Here is a 26,194-nt window from a genome sequence, read left to right on the forward strand (position 1 = left end):
TCGGCGTTGAAAAATCATAATTGGTCGACCTCTATTTGGAATGCATTTCAATTAACAGGTGTGCATTGTTAAACGCTCATTTGTGTAATTACTTTCCTTCTTAGTTTATTTGAGCCAATCAGTTGTGTTGTGACAAGGTAGGGCTGGTATACAGAAGATAGCCCTATTTGGTAAAAGACCAAGTCCATATTATAGCAAAAAACGCTCAAAAAAGCAAAGAGAAACAACAGTCCACCATCATTACATTAAGACAGTCAATTCAGAAAATGTCAAGAACTTTGAAAGTTCCTTCAAGTGCAGTCTCAAAAACCATCAAGCGCTATGATGAAACATGCTCTCATGAGGACCAACACAGGAAAGGAAGACCCAGAGTTACCTCAGAGGAGGCAGAGGATAAGTTCATTAGAGTTACCAGACTCAGAGATTGTAGCCCAAATAAATGCTTCACAGAGGTCAAGTAACAGACACATCTCAACATCAACTGTTCAGAGGAGAATGTGTGAATCAGGCCTTCATTGTTGAATTGCTGCAAAGAAACCAATACCAAAGGACACCAATGAGAAGAAGAGACTTGCTTGGGCCAAAACACACGAGCAATAGACATTAAACTGGTGGAAATCTGTCCTTTGGTCAGATGAGTCCAAATGTGAGATTTCTGGTTCCAACTGCTGTGTCTTTGTGAGACACAGAGTAGGTGAACGGATGATCTCTACATGTGTGCTTCCCACTGTGAAGCATGGAGGAGGAGGCGTGATGGTGCTTTGCTGGTGACACCGTCAGTGATTTATTTAGAATTCAAGGCACACTTAACCAGCATGGCTACCACAGCATTCTGAAGCAATACGCCATCCCATCTGGTTTGCGCTTAGTGGGATTATCATTTGTTTTTCAACAGGACAATGACCCATCACACCTACAGGCTGTGTAAGGGCTATTTCACCAAGAAGGAGAGTGATGGATTGCTGCATCAGATGACCTCACCTCCACAATCACCCAACTTCAACCCAATTGAGATGGTTTGGGATGAGTTGGACCGCAGAGTGAAGGAAAAACAGCCAACAAATGCTCAGCATATGTGGGAACTCCTTCAAGACTGTTGGAAAAGCATTCCAGGTGAAGTTGGTTGACAGAATGCCAAGAGTATGCAAAGCTGTCATCAAGGCAAAGGGTGGCTACTTTGAAGAATCTCATTTAACACTTTTTTTGTTACTACATGATTCCATATGTGTTATTTCATAGTTTTGATGTCTTCACTATTATTCTACAATGTAGAACATAGTAAAAATAAAGAAAAACACTTGAATGAGGTGTGTCCAAACGTTTGACTGGTACTTTATATGAGAATCTGAATCAAATCCGCGCGTCTCCAGTGCAAGTCGTCTACGGACTCTCCCGGTGGACACAGTGCCCCTGCTCACGTGGAGGTAATTTGAGCAGACAGCAGTTAACTCGAGCTGCCTGACTGACAGACAGCAACACTCTGGATTTACAAGGAGACCGAGGAACTACACCGCACAAACTGTATAATAACTGATATTTGTCGTGTAAAAGAGTATAAATACTCACTGTTTTGAAGGCCTGTCGGTTTGTGGGTCGACATGAGGGCCCTGGACTTGCTCCTGCTGTTATGTTGCTTGTCTGGCCTATACGCGGTGGGAGGTAAGTGGGACTTCAGAAACAGAGTTGTGGAGGTATGGTAACTCACGGTCGATGTAGTTTGAAAATACCTACTTATTTCAATTTTTGTCAAGTGTTGATGGGCCGGCTATTTTATGCGCGTTCCCCTAAAACTATGTGCAGTTTTGCGCAACTCAAGCAGTGAGTGAACCATAAAATCAGTATGACGTGATGACATCATACAGATATGATTTAAATTACAAGATTATTACAAGATATATCAATAGGAGAAGTACTTGGAGCAACAAAAAAAACAGACCAACTGCATTATTTAGGCCTCGGCTACTGCCTGCATATGAGTCACAACCTATTTCCAATGTGAAATCCTGACAGGGAATCCTGTCTTCAGAAACTCCCCAGGAGAAACCACCCCAGACCATATCAGTATGATTGAGTTTTATAATTAGGAGAGGTCCATAATGGTGTTTTTTTTTTAAATGTAATTTCTACAATTTAAAAAAAAATGTTTTTTTACCACCCAGCTGTCTGTAGTTCGTTTGAGGGGAGGTGTGTGTGTGGCATCTGGCATCTATACAGAAGGACAGTAATGACTGCCTACTCTCAGCTATCTATCCTATCTATCTATCATTGCTGTACAGTTAAAAGGCCACTGAATAACAAGTGACTGTGGCCTTTGTCATGAGCTCACATAGAAATCTGGTGTATACTTTTATTCCAAATACGTTCTACTCACACATCCTACCTGATTTCGAGGCCTACGTGGTGTAGCCTAAATGGGAGAGGTAAAGGCACTAAACGCTTAACAACTGTCTGAGTCCCTCCCGGCTCCCCATCTGTCTGTCCCTTCCTGTGCTTGGCTAATGGAGGTGCCTGGTTGTGTGATGGCTGTAATTTGTCCCTGTCAAAGGCGGTCCTGCTGGGCAACTGGTTCGTAGGGCCACGTGATGAATGCTGCTGCCTCCAAAGCTGGCCATTTTATAAATGCTGTGAAACCTTCAGAGGAAGAGGGGAAAACAGTAGTTATGCATGGAAGTGCTACCCTGCGGCAATATTGGCCAGTTTGGCGGGGCTAAGGGTTAGACGCTTACAAGGCCACCGGGCTGGTTATACAGGGGCTTGCACTCTCTCCAGACCTGGGTTCAATTCAGATTTGAAATCTTTTCAAATACTTCAGCTGCGCTTGATTGAGCTTGTCTGTTGCAATGGCAAGGATTTCAAATATTATTTGTATATGTCTCTTTTTTTGGTAGACAAATAATGTATAAGAATATTTCAGAGGAGTGAGGTGAGGTTCCACAACATGCTTTATGCCAGGAGTGGCTGGTCCTGGCGAGCCACCAAAGTATAGGCTTATATTCCAGCACAATCAATTAACCAATCCAGATACAATTGAAGTCTGACGTTTACATACACCTTACCCAAATACATTTAAACTCAGTTTTCCACAATTTCTGACATTTAATCCTAGTAAAAATTCCCTGTCTTAGATCAGTTAGGACCACCACTTTATTTTAAGAATGTGAAAAGTCAGAATAATAGTAGAGTATGATTTATTTCAGCTTTTTATTTCTTTCATCACATTCCCAGTGGGTCAGAAGTTTACATACACGCAATTAGTATTTGGAAGCATTGCCTTTAAATAGTTTAATTTGGGTCAAATGTTTCGGGTAGCCTTCCACAAGCTTCCCACAATAAGTTGGGTGAATTTTGGCCCATTCTTCCTGACAGAGCTGATGTAACTGAGTCAATTTTGTAGGCCTTGCTCACACACACTTTTTCAGTTCTGCCCACAACCTTTCTATAGGATTGAGGTCAGGGCTTTGTGATGGCCACTCCAATACCTTGACTTTGTTGTCCTTAAGCCATTTTCCACAACTTTGGAAGTATGTTTGGGGTCATTGTCCATTTGGGAGACCCATTTGCGACCAAGCTTTAACTTCCTGACTGATGTCTTGATGTTGCTTCAATATATCCACATACTTTTCCTTCCTCATGAAGCTATCTATTTTGTGAAGTGCACCAGTCCCTCCTGCAGCAAAGCATCCCCACAACATGATGCTTCCAGCCCGTGCTTCACAGTTGGGATGGTGTTCTTCGGCTTGCAAGCCTCCCCCTTTTTCCTCCAAACATAACGATGGTCATTATGGCCGAACAGTTCTATTTTTGTTTCATCAGACGAGAGCACATTTTTCCAAAAAGTACGATATTTGTCCACATGTGCAGTTGCAAACCGTAGTCTGGCTTTTTTATGGCGGTTTTGGAGCAGTGGCTTCTTCCTTGCTGAGTGGCCTTTCAGGTTATGTCGATATTGGACTCGTTTTACTGTGGATATAGATACTTTTGTACCTGTTTCCTCCAGCATCTTCACAAGGAACTTTGCTGTTGTTCTGGGATTGATTTGTACTTTTTGCACCAAAGTACGTTTCTCTAGGAGACAGAATGCGTCTCCTTGCTGAGCGGTATGACGGCTGCGTGGTCCCATGGTGTTTATACTTGCGTACTATTGTTGTACAGATTAACGCGGTACCTTCAGGCATTTGGAAATTGCTCCCAAGGATGAACCAGACTTGTGAAGGTCTACAATTTTTTTCTGAGGTTTTAGCTGATTTCTTTTGATTTCCCTATGATGTCAAGCAAAGAGGCACTGAGTTTGAAGGTAGGCCTTGAAATACACCTCCAACTGTCTCAAATTATGACAATTAGCAAATCAGAAGTTTCTAAAGCCATGATATAATTTTCTGGAATTTTCCAAGCTATTTAAAGGCACAGTCAACTTGGTGTATGTAAACTTCTGACCCACTGGAATTGTGATAGTGAAATAATCTGCCTGTAAACAATTTTTGGGAAAATGACTTGTCATGCACAAAGTAGTTGTCCTTACCGACTTGCCAAAACTCTAGTTTGTTAACAAGAAATTTGTGGAGTGGTTGAAAAATAGTTTTAATGACTCCAACCTAAGAGTATGTAAACTTCCGACTCCAACTGTATATTATATTATAGCATTTTATGTCATTCTATGGTCCCATCCTCCCTCCCTCCCCCTTCAGGTGCGTCGGAGGGGGAGAAGCAGCTGATGAAAGCCCTGTTCAACAACTACAACCTGAAGGTTCGCCCTACGGCCTCACCTGGCGCCAAGGTGGTGGTCCGGATTGGCATGATCCTCTCCTCCTTCGTCAGCCTGGTAAGGGGTGCCGCAACACACACACACACTCACACACAAACAACTAACCACTACGTTACTGGCAACATTCCATCAACATACCAGTGAAAATGACACATCCAAAGTGTTACAGGAAGTGAATGACTAAGTGATAGCCCTATGTAGAGATCAGGTGATAGAGGGAGAGTTACATGGTTCACCCCTCTTCTTCTCTCCTCTCTTTGCTAGGTCAGGACAGCTGTCTAGCTAGACCCCCTCTCTCCCCCTCTCATCTCCTTTCCTCTCTCTGCTAGGTCAGGACAGCTGTCTAGCTAGACCCCTCCCTCTCCCCCTCTCATCTCCTTTCCTCTCTCTGCTAGGTCAGGACAGCTGTCTAGCTAGCTGACATTCCTCTGCAGGTTTTAAATAGCAGCGCCTGGCCGGTCAGTTCTCTGTGCTCAGTGCAACTATGTGCCCCTGGTCAGAGACAATCACTCCAACCCCATTCACTGCTGCTTTTCACCACAGATCTAAAATCAGATTACCCAACCCGCATTCTAATCATAATCATTAGGGAGATTAAAAAAATATCTGACCTTGAATCAGTCGTTAGGTGACTTCTACGTACTGTACCACCAAACCCCAACAACTCACCCCTTTTATCTCCACTGTACCCCTGTTTCCAAACATTACCCCTCTCTGGTTTCAGCTATAGAGAGAGAAGGAGTGCAGACATCCACACTGTCTTGTAGGGGGAGGGCCTTCCCATAATGCACCACGACCTTACTGTGTGCTCTTTCTCCCTAGAACATGAAAGCAGAAGAGATGAGCACAATTGTTATCATGAACCTGGTAAGTGTCTGTACAAACTGTGCTCTCTCTCTCTTTCTCTCTTTCTTTAATGTTACTATACAGTTTACCTTGACCCAGGCTCCAATTCAATAACTTTATTTGCATGTAAAACATTTCTCCGTGCATCAGCAGAGCTTTATAAAGCTAAAATGTCAACACACACAACACCGCAATACAAATCATGCACCCAGTGAGAACACTTGAAATAATAATACACAGTTTATGCAAAATGAAAAACTTATGCAAATGTTATTGATATTATTCATGGCCAAATGCACCGCAATATTGTGTTCCCTATAGTTAATGACACTAGCTGGAAAATGTGAAATAAATTGATCAAATGATGAAGTGGTTAGATTTCAAATCAGAAAGTTATCCCTTCTGTCTCTCTCTGTTTCTCCCGCTCACACGCACATTCTTCCCTCTTTTTCTATCCTGTCTTTCTCGGGATATTTCCATCTGTTTTAAATCATTGAAACTTAAACCCAACACACACACACACACATACACACACACATCGCTGTGATATCAGGAGTGGACAGACCACCGTCTCTCCTGGAAACCTAAAGACAATGACGGGATCGAGGTGATGCGACTTCCTGCTGGGAAAGTCTGGCTGCCTGACATCGTTCTCATCAACAAGTAAGAACCTGTTATTCCTCCTGTGTAGCTCAGTTGGTAGAGCATTGCACTAGCAACAGCAGGGACATGGGTTTGATTCCCGCTGGGGCCACCCATACAAAAGACACTTTGGATAAAAGCATATTTGAAATGGTATATATTGTTACCCGGGTGTCCATTTAAATTCAGGAAGTATACTGATGTTCCAATTCCAAAATGAATAACATAATGTTAGTGGTCTCAGTCATTTAGACACTAAAAAGCTAAGAGTTGTGTCCTAAAGCTTTTTTAAGAATATTGGCTATTTTGATGGCTTCTGCTCCTGGCCATTATCATTCAACACCATGTCTTTTAAGTTAACTGCAATAGTTTTGGCAGAACCTGGATGGGTCAGTCAGGACAGCGTACACACACACACTCGCTCAGTCAGTGTGGAGGCTCCCATTAACTGTGCTGTAAATATCCCCTCTGCTCCGTTCATTCATCACTGCTTTATAGGCAATTAGGCAGCGCGGCTCCCCAATAACAGAGCCAGTGGCACCGCACCGCTCAGACAACGCTCCAGCTGGGAACCTACTCACACAGAACCACAGAGGAGTGGGGAGTGGAGCTGGACGCACATACAAGCAAGCACACACACACACACACACTCTCCAACACTCTTAGAAAAAAAGGTGCGATCTACGTAGAACCTAAAAACGTTCTTCGGCTGTCCCCATAGCAGAGCCCTTTTTGGTTCCAGGTAGAACCTTTTTGGTACCAGGTAGAACTCATTTGGGTTCCACGTAGAACCCTTTCCACAGAGGGTTCTACCTGGAACCAAAAAGGGTTCTGCTATGGGGACAGCTAAAGAACCCTTTTGGAACCCTTTTTTACAAGAGTTTAGCTCCACCTGTTTGTGTGTGTGTGTGTGCGTACAAGTGTGTGCACTCGTCTGTGTGTGTGTGTGTGTGTGAGAGAGGGTGCTCAATGTTTCTCATATTACCTCTAAAAACAGGGAGAGGGTTTTAGAGGGGCCCTAGCCATAAGGACGAGCTTTCAATAGCATATTGCCAAGCCTATAAAACCATGCCGTGTAGACTGCAATACTGCGTGCTCAATCTGCCTGTCTAATTGTGGTGATGTCTCTGTTGTATCTTGCATTATGAGTTTAATTGGAACTGCAAGCTTCTTTCTTACAGCCCTTTAGACAGGATACTTAATCTACAGTGAGAATGGTATTTTTCTGTCTCTCTCTTTGTCTCTATTTCTGTCGCTCTCTCTGCACCTCCCCCACCCCCTCTCTCTCTCTCTGCAGTAATGATGGTGTGTTTGATGTGGCCCTCCATGTCGCTGTCCAGGCCTATAGTAGTGGGAGGGTGACCTGGTCTCCCCCTGCCCTCTTCTGTAGTTCCTGTGGGGTCAAGGTGACACACACATGCACACACATGGACGTACACACACACACACCGAATGCAGGTGCGCACACATTCATACATGGATGTGAAGACACACACACACACCAGTGTTTCCTTAAAGATGTGTAGCAGGCCTCCCGAGTGGCACAGCGGTCTAAGGCGCTGCAGTGCTAGCTGTGCCACTAGAGATCCTGGTTCGAGTCCAGGCTTTGTCGCAGCCGGCCGCAGCCGGGAGACCCATGGGGCGGCGCACAATTGGCCCAGCGTCGTCCGGGTTAGGGGAGGGTTTGGCCGGCAGCGATGTCCTTGTCCCATCGCACACTAGCGACTCCTGTGGCGGGCTGGGCATAATACACGCTGACACAGTCGCCAGGTGTACGGTGTTTCCTCCAACGCATTGGTGCGGCTGGCTTCCGGGTTAAGCGGGCATTGTGTCAAGAAGCACCTTCGCCCCCCAGATGCAGCAACAAGACTGTAACTACCAAATTGGATATCATGAAATTGGGGAGAAAAAGGGGTAAAAATTGTGTAGCAGTAGGTGTCTCTCCCCCCCCCCCCCCCCCCATTATTATGTAGAAGGACTGAGAAACTAATTTCTGGTGACTTTGTAAAAGGACATCATACTCCATTTAAAATATGATTTTCACCTCCAGAAATGATTAATTGTTAAAATAATTGTAACATATTGGACCATGCAGGGTCCATATTATCAGGTATAAGCATTATCATAGCCCAACTGATGCAGCATAGTGGCTATAAATGAATAGGCTGAAGCATGGGGTTGCCCATCTGCATCCTTTAACTAGTTAGCATCCTGTTGATTCATTTCATGTCCCAAATAACTTGCATGAGCACAGTGAATATAATATAGGTCTACCTGTTAGGGTAACCTGGGGTAAACCCCCCCCCCAACACTTTCCCTGCTTGCCACTACTCTTGCCCAACAACATACGTGTTCTGTCTCATCACAGTTTAAGTCACTCCAGAAAAATGATCTTGAGGTAGGGTGGTGTTTTACTCTAAGTTACCCTACAATTGACTCGTGTTATACTATATTATACTCTTCCATGTGCAATTGCATAGCAGTGAGGTGCTTAACTATGCCGCTGTTTAAAATGGTGCAATTCGTGCATATTTAGGAGTTGAGAAATTAATAAAGTTGGAATGGAATGCTGGGATCCCCTCCCTATGGCACTTGAATGCACCTGGAGAGGAATATTTCTGCTGCGTAGAACAACCAATAACGTGCCGACTAGGTAAATAGATCTATTCTGAGGTTGTCTGATTTTTCTATTCATTACTCGTTTTGTTTGCAGAGGAAAAGTAAATATGGAGAGTTCTAGCATCTTCAAAGTGCGCCTCGGCAGAAACAATTTCTTCTTTCATGTTCCATATTTTGGGGTCGTTGTCGGCAATGATTTTTGACGTGGCGTGGCGCCACAGCTAAGTGACTGCAGCGGAAACACTGACACACACACACTGAATGCAGGTGCGCACACATTCACACGTGCGCGCACAGACACGCATGCATATAAACACACACGCTTGTTGCGGTTACTTTTACCCTCTCTGTGTGTCTGTTCTCTCTTTTTGTCATCACACGGTCATGGCTAGAAGGGATCCTTTTGTCAAACTAACCTCAAGTTGAATTTTTCTAACCTTAACCTAATTCTCCTAACCTGCTATGTAAATGATCCTAACCTTCTGCGTAAGTTATCCTAACCTGCTACCAAAAGTTACATCTGACGTTAATTTGACAAAGCTGGATCCCTTCTAGCCGTGACCCTAACATCCCCTCTTCCTGTTTCATGTGTCCAGGTGACGTACTTCCCATTTGACTGGCAGAACTGCACCATGGTGTTCAAGTCTTACACCTACGACTCATCAGAGGTGGACCTGCAGCACGCTCTGGATGACCAGGGCAACGAGATCAAAGAGATCCAATACGACGGGGGCTTCAGTGGTGAGGACACGAGGGGACGCACCCTCGCACAAACGTGCAACTACTCCAGCTGCACTTAGATGGAGTTGTCCTGCTGGCACAATGGAAACAATCCGATGTGTGTGTTGAAAGAACACAAATACTATTTGAGACCAGGGCTAGAGAAGAGATAAGAACACTGATGATTAAAACAATCTTCATTGCTGTGTATGTTCACAACAAAAAAAAAAGACTTTGTTTTGGATACGTTTTCATTATGTTACCAAACACCCACTGTCCCCAGAGAGTGGTGAATGGTACATCCGCCACCAGCCCAGCAGGAAGAATGAGATCCGTGAGGACCTGTATGAAGACATCACCTTCTACCTGATCATCGAGAGGAAGCCTCTCTACTATGTCTTCAACATCATCATCCCCTGTATCCTCCTCACCTGCATAGCCATCTTCAACTTCTACCTGCCGCCGGACGCTGGTGAGATGGCACAGGTCTAGGATCAGTGTAATAATAATGGATTTATGTACCAGAGCGCTTACCACACATAGGCACCGATCTAAGATCAGTTTAGCCTCATCGACCCTACTCATAACCCTAACCTTGACGCTGGTGAGGCACAGATTCAGGATCAGTTTAGCATCCTCTAATACCAACCTTAACTATTAGGGGTGTAATGCAAGATAGACATTAGGTGCAACTCCTTCTAATATAGCAGAGAGAACCGTGTGTTATAGAATGAGTGAAATTAATACATTTAAGGAGTATGTGGATGTCTATGTTGATATTGCCGTGCCCTCTTCACTACTGTCTTGGTGTGTTTGGACCTTTCTAGTTTGTTGGCGATGTGGACACCAAGGAACTTGAAACTCTCAACATGCTCCACTAAAGCCCCGTCGATGAGAATGGGGACATGCTCGGTCCTCCTTTTCCTGTAGTCCACAATCATCTCCTTTGTCTTGATCACGTTGAGGGAGAGGTTGTTATTCTGGCACTGCCCGGCCAGGCCTCTGACCTCCTCCCTATAAGCTGTCTGTGTTCAGGCCTACCACTGTTGTCATCTGCATACTTAATGATGGTGTTGGAGTCGTGCCTGGCCATGCAGTCGTGGGTGAACAGGGAGTACAGGAGGGGACTGAGCACGCACCCCTGAGGGGCTCCAGTGTTGAGGATCAGCGTGGCAAATGTGTTGCTACCTACCCTCACCACCTGGGGGCGGCCCGTCAGGAAGTCCAGGATCCAGTTGCAGAGGGAGGTGTTTAGTCCCAGGATCCTTAGCTTAGTGATGAGCTTTGAGGGCACTATGGTGTTGAACGCTGAGCTGTAGTCAATAAACAGCATTCTCACGTAGGTGTTCCCTTTGTCCAGGTGGGAAAGGGCAGTGTGGAGTGCAATAGAGATGTCATCATCTGTGGATCTGTTTGAGCGGTATGCAAATTGGAGTGGGTCTAGGGTTTCTGGGATAATGGTGTTAATGTGTGCCATTACCAGCCTTTCAAAGCACTTCATGGCTACAGACATGAGTGCTACGGGTCTGGCATTCTTAAGCAATAAGCTACGAGGGGATGTGGTATATGGCCAATATACCACGGCTAAGGGCTTCTCTTGCGTGCAATGCGGAGTGCCTGGACACAGACCTTAGCCGTGGTACATTGGCCACATATCACAAACCCCGAGGTGCCTTATTGCTATTATAAACTGGTTACCAACATAATTAGAGCAGTAAAAATAAATGTTTTGTCATACCCATAGTATACAGTCTGATATATCACATCTGTCAGCCAATCAGCATTCAGTGCTTGAACCACCCAATTTCTAATGTATATTATGGCACAGTGGAAGACCAGGCTAACTATCACAGAGTCTCTCATTGTGCAGAAATGGTGTGTTTTTCCTATGACCTTCGTCTTCCTACACACACAGCCTCTCATGGGTGACCACGAGCACAGAATGTTCCTTCAGGCTCCAAGACACACGCAAGCACACACACACACACTTCAACACTAAAAAAGCTTGTTAAAACCCACCTACCTGTGAACATGTTTCTCTTTATGGACCCAAGGCTTCTGTAGGAGGGGAGTTAGAGAGGGGGGGGTGCTCTTTGGCCACACTGTGATAGCACTGTAGCGTAGCAGCACAACACACAGACAGTACAAGGACACGTTTAAGCACGGGTCCCTGTGGCTCTGTATGTAAAGACAGTCTCTGTCTCTCTGTCTCTGTTCAGCTCTCTGCTTCTCTATGCCCCCCCCCCCCCTCCTCAAGGTCTCATACACACATGCATGTGTACTCCCTGTTTGCAGAGACGACAAAGGCCACAAACCCACTCCTTAAGGTGTGAAAAATTGTGTCCTTTAAGCAACTTTGTTACGTCACTTGCTTATATCAATTTTAGTCGGGACGTTAAATGTTCACTGTCCCAATGGACGCTCTATTATAGAAGGCCTGTTTTTATTTTATCTCTAGATGGTTAAATTGGTGAGAAGTATATGCGACTTAAAACGCAGCTGTAATTCTCTTTCTCAAATGGCACTGACAATGTGGGTCGGTCTCTCTGTAAAAGTTGCTGACCACATACCAATTCACTGATTTGACAGTCAAACTATCACTTAAATGGCAGCCAACCGTTTACGATGTTGATATCCTATGACGGGTCGTGATTCCTTGAAGTTAACAGAAAAAGGGTTATGGTTCCTGCTCTGTGATGGCAGCCTCCCGAAATCAACACCCGTCATTCCAAAATATACAGTTGAAGTTGGAAATTTACCAACACCTTAGCCAAATACATTTAAACTCAGTTATTCACAATTCCTGACATTTAATCACAGTAAAAATTCCCTGTCTTAGATCAGTTAGGATCACCACTTTATTTTAAAAATGTGAAATGTCAGAATAATAGCAGAGCGAATGATTCATTTCAGCTTTTATTTCTTTCATCACATTCTCAGTGGGTCAGAAGTTTACATACACTCAATTAGTATTTGGTAGCATTGCCTTTAAATTGTTTAACTTGGTAAAACGATTCGGGTAGCCTTCTACAAGCTTTCCACTATAAGCTGGGTGAATTTTGGCCAATTCCTCCTGACAGAGCTGGTGTAACTTAGTCAGATTTGTAGGCCTCCTTGCTCACACACACTTTTTCAGTTCTGCCCACACATTTTCTATAGGATTGAGGTCAGGGCTTTGTGATGGCCACTCCAATACCTTGACTTTGTTGTCACAACTTTGGAAGTAAGGTCCTTTGCTGTTCTGGGATTGATTTGCACCAAAGTACGTTCATCTCTAGGAGACAGAACGCGTCTCTTTCCTGAGTGATATGATGGCTGCGTGGTCCCATGGTGTTTATACTTGCGTACTGTTGTTTGTACAGATGAACGTGGTACCTTCAGGCGTATGGAAATTGCTCCCAAGGATCAACCAGACTACAATTTTTTTCTGAGGTCTTGGCTGATTTCTATTGATTTTCCCATGATGTCAAGCAAAGAGGCACTGAGTTTGAAGGTAGGCCTTGAAATGCATCCACAGGTACACCTCCAATTGACTCAAATTATGTCAATTAGCCTACCAGAAGCTTCTTGAGCAATGACATTTTCTGGAATTTTCCAAGCTGTTTAACCTCCAAGCTGTTTAACGCTAGCGTCCCACCTCGACAACAGCCAGTGAAATTGCAGGGCACCAAATTCAAAACAACAGAAATCTCATAATTAAAATTCCTCAAACATACAAGTATTATCCACCATTTTAAAGATAAACTTCTTGTAAATCCAACTAGTGTCCGATTTCAAAACGGATTTACTGCGAAAGCACACCCAAACGATTATGTTGGGTCACTACCTAATCACAGAAAAACACAGCCATCCAGCCAAAGAGAGGAGTCACAAAAAGCAGAAATAGAGATTAAATTAATCACTAACCTTTGATGATCTTCATCAGATGGCACTCATAGGACTTCATGTTACAAAATACATGTATGTTTTGTTCGATAAAGTCCATATTTATATCCAAAAATCTCAGTTTACATTGGTGCGTTATGGTCCGAAATGCATTCTCAAACAAACATCCGGTGAAAGTGCAGAGAGCCACATCAAATAACAGAAATACTCATCATAAACATTGATAAACGATACAAGTGTTAAGCATGTAATTATAGATAAACTTCTCCTTAATGCAACCGCTGAGTCCGATTTTAAAAATGCTTTACGGCGAAAGCACACTTTGTGATTATGTTAGGATAGCTCCTAGCTACAGAAACCCATACAGCCATTTTCCAAACAAGGAGAGGTGTCACAAAAGTCAGAGATAGCATTCAAATTAATCACTTAACTTTGATCTTCATCTGGTGGCACTCCCAGGTCTCCATGTTAGACAATAAATGTCCGTTTTGTTTGATAATGTCCCTCTTTATGAGCAAAAACCTCCTCTTTGTTCGCTTTTTGTCCAGTAATCCGACTGCAGAAGGCGCGTGCACAAATTCCAGATGAAAAGTTTTTTTAAAAAGTACAATAAAAGTTAGTAGAAACATGCCAAACTATGTTTAAAATCAATCCTCCGGTTGTTTTTGTCATAAATAATAAATAATATTTCAACCGGACAAAAGCTCCGTCAATAGGAAAGGAGAAACAAAGGCGCGTTCACCATCAGGGGGCATGGCTGATGAATGGAGATTTCCACTGGCCACTGACTGAAGTGCTGTATCTCCCTAATTTTTCAGAGTAAAAGCCTGAAACAATGCCTAAAGACTGGTCACATGTTGAGGAAGCCATAGAGCTTGTGAACTGCCATATCAGTTCTGTTATACTCACAGACATTTATTTTAGTGTTATCCAAATCTTCTGGGACGAGTTGCAGTCAGTTTAATTTGGGCACGCTTTTCATCCAAAATTCTGAATGCTGCCCCCTACCCTAGTGAAGTTAAAGGCACAGTCAACTTAGTGTATGTAAACTTCTGACCCACTGGAATTGTGATACAGTGAAATAATCTGTCTGTAAACAATTGTTGGAAAAATTACTTGTGTCATGCACAAGGTAGATTTCCTAACTGACTTCCCAAAACTATAGTTTGTTAACAAGAAATTTGCTTGTCTAAATTAGTTTTAATGACTCCAACCTAAGTGTATGTAAACCTAAGTGTATGTAAACCGTTCCTGATATAAGCCTTCTACAAGTTCTCATCTAACCAATCATGTGTAGGTTATTACGTTTCCGTGTGGCTTTTGAATGGTGTTAGTTTAAACGTTTGCCCCCTGTTCTATCGATTTCAGCGTGATATCCATGGAAGGGATTCATAAAAAAAGGATTGCGTTACACTTATGGTGTTGGCGACCCACTTGAATCAAAATGCAACAATTCAAAATGGAGCTAGCCGTCTTCCACAAAGTGTCCTCTAACCAGTGATGGTACCCATTATTCCCAGATTCCGTGTGGGTTTTTGAGCTGTGTTAGTTTTATCAGGATGTGGAACTTCCTCTCCCCTCTTGCGTGATTGATTTCAACGTGATAATCAATGAGTGATTGACAAAACAGTGTTGCACTTCTCTTTCTGTTTTGGTGACCCCAGTATCAGTATGCTACGTTCCATAATGTAGCTGAGTGGACTGTGTTCTGCAGGTAGTCCTCTAACCACTGATGTAAAAATATATCCCGTTTCCATGTGAGTTTTGAGTTGGTTTCAATCGATGAGTGATTTATTGCCACTTGTCAAAGCAACAGGGTTTTTGGTGCGTGTGCACTTTACAAGGTGCACAGTAATTTGATAAGTAATTTGATTACTATTGTTGCACATGTGTGTGTAGATTGTACATTTTATGTTGAGATTTTCAATATATCACAAACTGTTTCTGAATATTGGCTATTGATTTTTGACACTTTAAAACTGTGTTTTGACATTGGGCTTTTTACCAATATGTCTTGTCAACAGGAAGCGGTGACAGCAACATTTTTCCACATACGTTTTAGGAATATAAATGGAACTTTCAACATAAAATTTCAAAATGGTATTGTGCCTAATCAGGTTAAAACCGCTGAATGAATCCAAAAATGTGCTGCAATTGATTGATTTTGACGATATGCTATTTTAGGGCTCCCTGCCTCCCCAGAAAGTGAACGTTAGATGAATTCCCCCCCCCCCCCCCCACATTACAAGTCATTAGCTGATGGATTACATAATGGGCCAGCTACTGTTAACACACAGAATCAATCCCCTTTGTCTTCTCCCTTCCTCTCACTAACTACACACACGCATGTTCGTTTGCACACACAAGCTCAGTAGGCCAGACTAAGGACATGTTACAAATGATTTAAAGGGGGATAATTCCTCTGTTAATAACCTATTAGGCTTTATATATCCGCTGTGCACTGCATTAACCTGACCACGGGAGGACTCACGCTGTGTGTCCTCTGTGTTGGTAGCAACTGGGGACGGGAGGAGGGTGGAGGAGATGGGGTGTGTGTGTGGGGGAAAGAAAGTGTGTGTGTGTATCCATATCTAAATTGTATAATATCAATTCTGTATAATGTCAGTGTGTGTATATATAGATCTCTCGCTCGTGTGTGTGTGTGTCATCTCTAACCTATGTGTAAAATATTTGTTCTGTATGTTGTTCATCTATTTATCTCGCTGTGTGTCCTCCTTTCTCTCTCCAGGTGAGAAGATGGGTCTGTCCATCAACGTTCTGCTCACCCTGACTGTGTTCCTGCTGCTGCTGGCTGACAAGGTCCCCGAGACCTCCCTGGGTGTCCCCATCATTGTCAACTACCTCATGTTCACCATGATCCTGGTCACCGTCTCAGTCATCCTCAGTGTGGTGGTCCTCAACCTGCACCACCGGTCCCCCTCCACACACCACATGCCCATGTGGGTCCGCAAGGTGAGATTGGGCATCCCTGTTGTAGGACCCCCCCCAAAAAAATGCCTTCCTCTCTCCCTTCCTTTCCTCATAGAAACTGATACAATGAAAACGCAAAAAATATTTATGATGGTCAGAGGAGGAATGCAGAAGAAAACGATAGAATAAAAAGATTTCTAAAGGGAGTCTCAGGCAGGCCGGAAGGTGTGTGTGTCCATACGTGCCTTTCCCTCTGTTCCTCCTCCTTTTTTCCCTCCTCTAAAAGTGCGTGTACATCAACAACTAGAAGATATTCAACTGAGGAGTTCTCCTTCCTGAGCAGAGAGACCCGTTGACAGGATCTATTCATTAGCTGGTTAGCATATCAGTGTACTCGCAGTGAATGGGGAATGCCACATAGGACAGAGTGAAATGCGATATCCAGGGTTGTGGTAAATTCCATTTAAATTCAGCCAATACAGGAAGTAAACAAAAATTCAAAATCACCCCCAAAATAAATATATATATATATATATATATATTCCACAGGGATGCTGGCCAATGTAGACTCCAATGCTTCCCACAGTTGACTGGATGTCCTTTGGGTGGTGGGACCGTTCTTGATACCCACAGAAAACTGTTTAGCGTGAAACTCAGCAGTGTTGCAGTTCTTGACACACTTAAACCAGTGCGCCTGGCACCTACTACCATACCCCGTTCAAAGGCACGTAACTATTTAGTCTTGCCCAGTCAGCCTCTGAATGGCACACATACACAATCCATGTCTCAATTGTCTCGAGGCTTAAAAATCATTCTTTAACCTGTCTCCTCTCCTTCATTTACACTGACTGAAGTGGATTTAACGGGTGACATCAATAAGGGATCATAGCTTTCACCTCGATAGTCACCAGGTGTTCCTAATGTTTTGTACACAGTGTATGTAGATGTTTTCTTGTCACATACACCGGATAGGTGCAGTGAAATGTGTTGTTTTAGACCAGGGGTGTCACTCATTCCGTGGAGGGCCTAGTGTCTGCTGGTTTTAGGTTTTTCCTTTCAATTAAGACCTAGAGAACCAGGTGAGGGCAGTTCCTTACTAGTCAGTGACCTTCATTTATCAATCGAGTACAAGGGAGGAGAGAACCCACACTTGGCCCTCCGTGGAATGAGTTTGCCGAACGTTTTACAGGGTCAGCCATAGAAGTACGGTGCCACTGGAGCAAATTAGGGTGAAGTATCTTGTTCAAGGGCACATCGGCAGATTTTTCACCTTGTCAGCTCAGGTAATTGAACCAGCTACCTGCCGCCATTCAGAAAGAGAGGCAAACACACACGGACACACACACACACACACACACACACGCGCACAAACGCACACACACACAAGAGATACAAGTATAGTTAGCGGAAGCAACAGCTGGTCAACAGCCTTGCTGATAATAACATGCTGATTCATGGTATTTCTGAAGGTATTTCTACAGACATATCCACTGAAACATTCATTACTGACAGTAGGTCTCTGGAAAGCCATGAAGGTTGTTCAAACCATGAATATCACTGAATATTACTTTGAATGATTACCCCCATGCAGTAAAAAAAAGGCATTTTTCTATAGTTCAATCAATGTTACGCTGCCTGCCGTGCTAAGCCCTCCCTTCTCCCCTCCCTCCTTCCTCCCTTTCCTTTCCTCCCCTCCCAGATCTTCATCCACATGCTGCCCCCCTACCTGGGCATGCTGCGGCCCAAGGTGGAGATGCCCCTCTCCCTGGACCAGCCCCCCAGGAGGGAGAAGAACAATATGGCTATCAGCCGCGCTGCTGACGAGTATTTCATACGCAAGCCCAACACCTGCTTCCTCTTCCCCAAACCCAATAGGTGAGAGGTCAGGGGTTACAGGTCACTGGGGAGCGGGTCAAATGTTAACCCAACACCAAAGAGATGAAAAGAGGTCTCATTTTGTATCTGTGCCATTATGGCATCTGTAACAGCATGGGTGGTGCCATTGAGGCAATCTTCATTTTATAGTAGTCAATTTTCTTATTTTGTTTTTGAAAAAAGTGTAATGCTAATATTGGTGATTTACCGCCACCTGTAGTAGCAGTAAATCCAATAGCAGTCCCCAATCCCACTTGTAGGCTATGTCATGGCAACGTTGACGTCATTGGCTCTAACAGTCGTCTCTCATCGAACTGTGCATGTGCAGGCCGTCAAATCAAGGCACTCCCTCGATAGTGACCTGACCAAATTCACATGGAAATGTGTATTTTATATATATATATATATATATATATATATATATATATATATATATATATATATATATATATATATATATATATATATAAGCTGTTTGAAGTTGCTGTACAAAACCTAAAGTAAACGATGCAAACTTTAGGTTTTGTACAGCAACTTCAAACAGCTGAAAATATATTTCTCAGCGGTTTGGAGGGTACAATGAATTATTCTCTACACCAGTGGTCACCAACCTTTTCTGAGTCCAGATCACTTTGAGTCCAAATGCAAGCCGAGATCTACCGCTCAGATTTGTTTTTAAAACATGACTTAAAATGAGCCTATGCAACATTAACCAATTAAAAACAGTGCTGTAGCAATGAGGTTTGTGCAGTAGACTATACGGCCAATACATTATAACTGCATATTGGCTACGCTTGAATTGCCCTGCCAATGTTCTTCTCAGACAATTTTGATATGATATTTTAAAAATGCATGTGTAGTAGATCATTTGTTGTATTACTTGTGAGGCACAGCTGAGAGAGCATAAAATGTAACTTTTTTTTTTTTTTTACTGGACTGATTGCATATGATGGTCAGTGTGAGGGGAGGGAGGGTAGTGATGGGCTTTCAGAGTATTTTCATTGAGCAGGCTCCCAAACGGCTCTTCGTTCAAAATGCTTAACCTGTAGTGACACCCCATCCCGTGAACGGGACCGTTGTCATCATCTGACACTAATTAACATAACGCAACGGACATAAATCTTCCTAGAAAATATTCCTATTCATGAAAATCCCAAGTGAAATATATTGTAACACAGCTTAGCCTTTTGTTAATCACCCTGTCATCTCAGATTTTCAAAATATGCTTTACAGCCAACGCTAGACAAGCATTTGTGTAAGTTTATCATAGCCTAGCATAGCATTATGCCTTGCTAGCAGCAGGCAACCTTGTCACGGAAATCAGAAAATTAATCAAATTAAATCGTTTACCTTTGAACTTTGGATGTTTTCACTCACAAGACTCCCAGGTAGACAGCCAAAGTTTTTTATTATTTTTGTAGTAGCTCTGAAATAGCTCTGTGTGTTCTTCACATTTGGCTGAGAAATCGCCTGGAAATTGCGGTCACCACAACGCCGAAAAATATTCCAAATTAGCTCCATAATATCGACAGAAACATGGCAAACGTTGTTTAGAATCCATCCTCAAGGTGTTTTTCTAATATCTATTCGATAATATATCCGTCGGGACAATTCGTTTTTCACTAGGACCGATTGGAATAATGGCTACCTCCTGTATTTTACGCGAGAATCTCTCTCGGAGCCACCATGTGACCACTTACGCAATGTGGCCGCCTATGGCTATTCTTCAACAGAAATGCGTAAAACTACGTCACAATGCTGTAGACACCTTGGGGAATACGTAGAAAGTGTAAGCTCGTTGATGGTACATTCACAGCTGAATAGGGAGTCATTGGAACTCAGAGCTTTCAAAACCTGGGGCACTTCCGGATTGGATTTTTCTCAGGCTTTCGCCTGCAACATCAGTTCTGTTATACTCACAGACAATATCTTTACAGTTTTGGAAACGTTAGTGTTTTCTATCCAAAGCTGTCAATTATATGCATATTCTAGCATCTTTTCCTGACAAAATATCTTGTTTTAAAACGGGAACGTTTTTTTTCCAAAAATGAAAATACTGCCCCCTAACACCAAGAGGTTTTAAAATCAATCTAGAACCATGAAAAGAAATTCACATCTCCAATGTAAATCCCAAAAGGCAGGCTACCATTATGTCAGATCGTGAAATGTGTGTTGAAATACATTTTTACCTGGCCAAAATATTAGATCTGTACATTTCTTTTGTTTTTACGCAGTGGAAAATAATCACTGTGGACCAGATGTGCTTTCCCCGCTATGTATTGTTTCTGCAGTGAACATTCACCCTCCTCAGATAATTATTTTGGAACTTATTTGCAGAATAACATTGAGCTATAAAAAAAAAAAAACAGTCGCAATATGCAAATTGCGAATGGCCCATCACTAAGGGAGGGCGCAGTGGTGAGGCTACCTCTCACCTCACTGACACCGTCCCTCCGCTCTCCCTCCCTCCGCTGAGAAAAGGGGACGCAGTCTTCCAGCTGGTAGCAAATCTCAAGTTGCACTGCATTATTTCTGTCTCATGCACCAATTCATGGTGGTTACTCCTATTACAGTGCTGGTTGTAGTGTGAGTGGAAGTAGGGAGAACACGCATTTTATGGCTTTAACAGTGTTGACAGTGTTGACAGTGCTGGAAACAACTTCAACATTGAACTTACTCATAAAAAACAGCTGCTCTTTGCTCTATTCGTTGAGTCTCTCTAGTCATGGTTTTGAAATCTCACAGTATCAACTTTGCTGTGCATTTGAGGTTTCTTTTTAAAGTCTGTGGCTCTAGGAAACTACAGACACGGTGATCTAAGCTAACTGGTTGGCCAGCGGTAAGGCCTATAGGTTCACTTGATTTGCTCTCTGGGCCTGCCGGGTAGCTGGAGTTCTACCTTCATAAAATGGGAACACTGACTTCCCTGGCGCTAGGGCTGCTGAATCAAGTGCACCTACTGTCAACAGGGCAATAAATTTAACTAGGAACGCAAGGCTTTATCATTGTTTGTTTTTTTACAGAAATATTTGGTGATCGACTAGGAATGCCATGGAGATCGACCCGCGATCGACCGTTTGATGACCACTGCTCTACATTATACTTGCTTGTTTTGTCACATGAACTGAAATTAGGCTATGAGAATTTTAGCAACCAGGAAATGGTTTAGCAATTTCTGCATAGTGCATCTTTAAGACAGCGGCTCGAATCTAGGTCGTGGCTTTTAGATTTAGAGAAAATGAACAACTAAGGAAGAATTTTTCACTTTCATTGACTTCTCAAACCCCAAGCCACGGCCTGGTCTGTTTCGCAAGCCTTTCTGGAAGTCTCTGGGTTTAGAAACTCTGTGATAGCACCCTATTTAAAGAAGACAATGCTCTGCTCATTGGGTGATCGCGCCCAACCCATAGGAATCTCCACCCAGTTGACTTCTTTAAAATGATGCAAGCCCTCAATGGCAATGTCCATGCTAAAGTGGGTTATATCCAAGTTGAATCCTCTAACTATCTCTCTGGTAATTTGAAGGTCATTCTAGAATATACATTCCCATTCGATTTCTGTGTCTGTGATGTGATAGATGGGACCAGCGGCCATATTAAGTGTACCTATTCTCCCCATCGTGGATTTAACAATGGTGGAAACTCCCTCCAGCCAATGCTTGCACCAATTCAATGATTTAAAAAAATAATTATAATTGTCATTCTGGTGGTAAAGATGGCTGTGAGATAGGGGTGCAACTTCTATCACAGATTACTTGGTGAAAGTACTGTCCTGGGCTGACTCCCAAAGGGCGCCCTATTCCCTGCATAGTGCACTACGTTTGACCAGCGCGAGTAGTGCACTATGTAGGGAATAGGGTGCCAATTGAGACTTAGCCACAGCCTCTACTCATGGGTCTGTTGGGGACGACTCACCTCTGGGGTCATTGACTTTCCCTAGTGTCCCCTAAGGTGAACTACCATCATTTACTGTTAACTCATTCAGTTCTGAGGAAGAGCAGCCCCCCAGGGATTCCTGCCATGAGGACCTAATGGATAACTTAGTGTCTGAGAACATGTTTTAACCCTCCCTGGAGGTCATTTACACAGACACACACGCAGAGCCATGCACGCAAGCGCACACACGCATAGTCACGCACGCACGCAAGCGCACACACACTCACACATTGAAAAGCAGGCAGGCACCTACAGCTTTATTAACCACAGGCACGTTCTCCCGCCGCTCTAAATCAACTCACAGGGGAATTGAAGTTTGAGGCCGTGAGAGGGAGAGTGCGAAAATCATTGCTAAAATAATGATGATCAGCGCAAATCGCCTCTAACACATTAGACCTGGTGTGCGTGGGTGGGTGTGTGTGTGGGGGGACTCTGCGATTCGGAGATGGAGGAGAGGGGGGTGACTACTAGAGCGATTCGATGAGGCAGCAATATCTCTCTGCCCACGCCCCTCCGCCCCCCCTACACAGCCTGTGCCCCCCCTGGCCTTCTTAATTGGTTTTAGTGTGTGTCTTGGCACCGTTGGTGGCCGGTCTTAGTTTAATTAGTCTCGCTGATTACTCATCTACATCTCCCTGATGAAGTGATGCTGTGAGAGGGGGACCAAGAGGAGGGAGGAGAAGAGAGGAGTCTATTCCCCCTCAGTCAGGTAGCTCATCCCAGAAAAACAGAGAGGGAGACGAGCTGCTGAGGTCAGTGGTGATTTGCTCGCCTCGCCGGCCCGGGAGAGACACACACACCACTGCATTGTAAAGCCAGGATTTGCCCGGAATACCAAGTAGAAAGACTACAGAGAGCGATAGAAGACCTGCCTGTTTGCCCGGGAGATGCTTTAGGATCACACCATAGCCAGGCTAAAAGACACAGCACCATGCTGACTCCTGGTGGTAGCTACAGAGGACTGCAACACTAACAGTTTCCAGTCTCCCCAGGGCTACAGCAACTGAGAGGGCTGTTTCAGACAAAACAGATGCTAGGATGCCGCCACCTGAGAGAAGAGACTACATCTGGTCCACTAGTAGAATAATCTCAATATGTCAAGGATTAGAGGTTTAAAATGGCCCCTATTTACTAGATATTGCGCTACTTTTGACCAGGGCCCACTTTGCTCAAGGCAACTCGCAGTAAAGCTGTGTTGACCCATCGTTATAGCTAGTAACCTTCTGTAACCCACGGCACCCCATCATAACACATGGCAACCCCACTTCTTCAGAACAGCTTTGTCAGCAAAAACTGCTCCGGTCTAGCTAAAGACCTGAGGGAGAAAATGTGAGGAGGAGTGGAGAGGGAGTTTCTCTGACCTTATCTCAGCAGGAAAAGGCCCAGTCTAGCTAAAGAGCTGAGGGAGAAGCTGAGAGGAAGTTTATCTGACCTTCTCCTCTCTCTCTCTCAACATACAGGGAAAGGAAGTGCAGACTGTTGTTAGCTGGCTGGTTAATTAGTGATGAGCTTTGTGGAGTTGGGGCCTGTCTGCACATCTCTGCCTGCTTGTTCTGTGGTGACATCTGGACTAGTTTTAACCCCTTCTATCTCCCTTACTCGTCCTTTCTCTCAAATCAACCCCTGTTCTCACTATGCAGTTCTGTAGATATGAAAAGGTAAGAAGATTGAAGTTTTAGGTCCACTTTGCAATCCCTGATACAGTAGCGAGGCAGAAATGTACCCTGTTTTGCCTACACCAATCATTGCCTTCAGGGCCCTTATTCATAAAGCGTATCAGCTTTAATGGGTGCTGATCTAGGATCAGAAAGGGAAATAGTCCTATACCAGCACCCTGAGACACTATGAATACAGGCCCAGAGCCACGAAACGGCCTAGGCGTATAGGGAATAGGAGGTAGTAGTAGTTTATTCGGGATTGGACATTTGTATCTTGTTTATGTCTAGGTACCAGTCTGAGGGCATGTGTACTGACCTGAGGAAGTTCATTGACGGACCCAGCCACTACCTCACTCTGCCTCCGGAGCTCAAGACTGCCATCGAGGCCATCATCTACATCGCTGAGCAGCTACAGGCTGAGAAGGACTTTGCTGCTGTGAGTGCTGTGTGGGGGACCTGCCTGGGTTGAGCGTTCTCATTTGAAGTCTTTAGTTTCCCTTACAATTTCTCCAGCTTCTGGAAAAATATTGAAGATCTATATAGGGTCTGGGCATGGGCTGAGTGGATGGAGAGGGGTCTAAGAGGAAAGGGAAAGTCTAGATGTCTATAGCTTCTAGCCTGTACATTTCCCCATAGCCCCGTCTATTTCTCTTCCTTCACTCGTATCTATTTATTCCTGTTTCTCTCCCTCCCCCTCCAGCTGAAGGAGGACTGGCAGTATGTGGCCATGGTAGTGGATCGCATGTTCCTGTGGATCTTTGTGGTCTTCACTACTGTGGGAACCCTGGGCATCTTCGCCGACGCCAGCTTCAACCACACCCCCAGCGACCCCTTTAAGTACCCCTAACGTGGGACACACACTCCACGTATGCATGAACACACACACACACAAGATCCCGAACTTTACCTCACTGAAACCCCAGAAGCCATGACAGTTGCCCCAGCCTCCAAAACAGACATTCATAGCGAGATCCTCTACATGCCTTGGACATAGCTACTCTATACTGTACATGGAAGGGTTTCTTTTTCTATATCTGCTGTGCTGAAGTGTGACATTGCTGTAGTTCTGGGGCAGTAGGAATCAAGCATCTCAGAGTAGGAGTGCTGATCTAGGATCAGCCCACAGTCGATGGAATCTTATGTTCTAAAAGGATAAACTGATCCTAGATCAGCACTTCTATTGTGAGATGCTTTCTGAATAGGGGCCCTGGTTTTACAAAAATATATTTATTGATTGCTATATGTTTGTTGGGAGGATAAAGACAGTGAAAACCAGATACTATAAAATACCAAGTGTATACATTTAATTTACCAGAGTGAGAATGTGTGTTTGGCATATATACTATATGTACCTCTGGTCATCTGTTGTGTATTTTAGTGTGTGTGAAGTTTATTCTTGTATTCAGGAGTAGAATAGCACATACACATGTATATGTGTATATATGTATGTACAGTGGGGCAAAAAAGTATTTAGTCAGCCACCAATTGTGCAAGTTCTCCCACTTAAAAAGATGAGGCCTGTAATTTTCATCATAGGTAGACTTCAACTATGACAGACAAAATTAGAAAAAAATCCAGAAAATCACATTGTAGGATTTTGAATGAATTTATTTGCAAATTATGGTGGAAAATAAGTATTTGGTCAATAACAAAAGTTTATCTCAATACTTTGTTATATACCCTTTGTTGGCAATGACAGAGGTCAAATGTTTTCTGTAAGTCTTCACAAGATTTTCACACACTGTTGCTGGTATTTTGGCCCATTCCTCCATGCAGATCTCCTCTAGAGCGGTGATGTTTTGGGGCTGTTGCTGGGCAACACGGACTTTCAACTCCCTCCAAAGATTTTCTATGGGGTTGAGATCTGGAGATCTAGGCCACTCCAGGACCTTGAAATGCTTCTTACGAAGCCACTCCTTTGTTTCCCGGGCGGTGTGTTTGGGATCATTGTCATGCTGAAAGACCCAGCCACGTTTCATCTTCAATGCCCTTGCTGATGGAAGGAGGTTTTCACTCAAAATCTCACGATTCATGGCCCCTTTCATTCTTTCCTTTACACCGATCAGTCGACCTGGTCCCTTTGCAGAAAAACAGCCCCAAAGCATGATGTTTCCACCCCCATGCTTCACAGTAGGTATGGTGTTCTATGGATGCAACTCAGCATTCTTTGTCCTCCAAACACAACGAGTTGAGTTTTTACAAAAAGTTTTATTTTGGTTTCATCTGACCATATGACATTCTCCCAATCTTCTTCTGGATCATCCAAATACTCTCTAGCAAACTTCAGACGGGCCTGGACATGTACTGGCTTAAGCAGGGGG

General features: G+C 43.8%; 1 protein-coding gene across 2 annotated transcripts; it reads left to right on the forward strand.

The window, feature by feature from the left end:
- Nucleotides 1-1,296: 1,296 nt before the first annotated feature.
- On the forward strand, nt 1,297-25,353 carry chrnb1 (cholinergic receptor, nicotinic, beta 1 (muscle)). 2 transcript variants are annotated; one of them, XM_036957941.1, is made up of 11 exons: nt 1,297-1,424; nt 4,686-4,819; nt 5,585-5,629; nt 6,162-6,271; nt 7,548-7,656; nt 9,466-9,610; nt 9,873-10,061; nt 16,224-16,447; nt 18,105-18,280; nt 24,162-24,309; nt 24,574-25,353. In XM_036957941.1, exons 2-11 carry the CDS (start codon nt 4,712-4,714, stop codon nt 24,718-24,720), a joined length of 1,401 nt encoding a protein of 466 aa, XP_036813836.1. In that variant the 5' UTR covers nt 1,297-1,424; nt 4,686-4,711; the 3' UTR covers nt 24,721-25,353. The 2 variants fall into 2 exon arrangements, with proteins under 2 accessions (XP_036813836.1, XP_021433612.2); XM_021577937.2 differs by having other exon boundaries at nt 1,417-1,659; nt 24,574-25,352.
- The last annotated feature ends 841 nt before the right edge of the window (nt 25,354-26,194 follow it).

Source organism: Oncorhynchus mykiss, chromosome 21 (assembly GCF_013265735.2).
Source record: "Oncorhynchus mykiss isolate Arlee chromosome 21, USDA_OmykA_1.1, whole genome shotgun sequence".
In the NCBI taxonomy this organism is placed as follows: domain Eukaryota; kingdom Metazoa; phylum Chordata; class Actinopteri; order Salmoniformes; family Salmonidae; genus Oncorhynchus; species Oncorhynchus mykiss.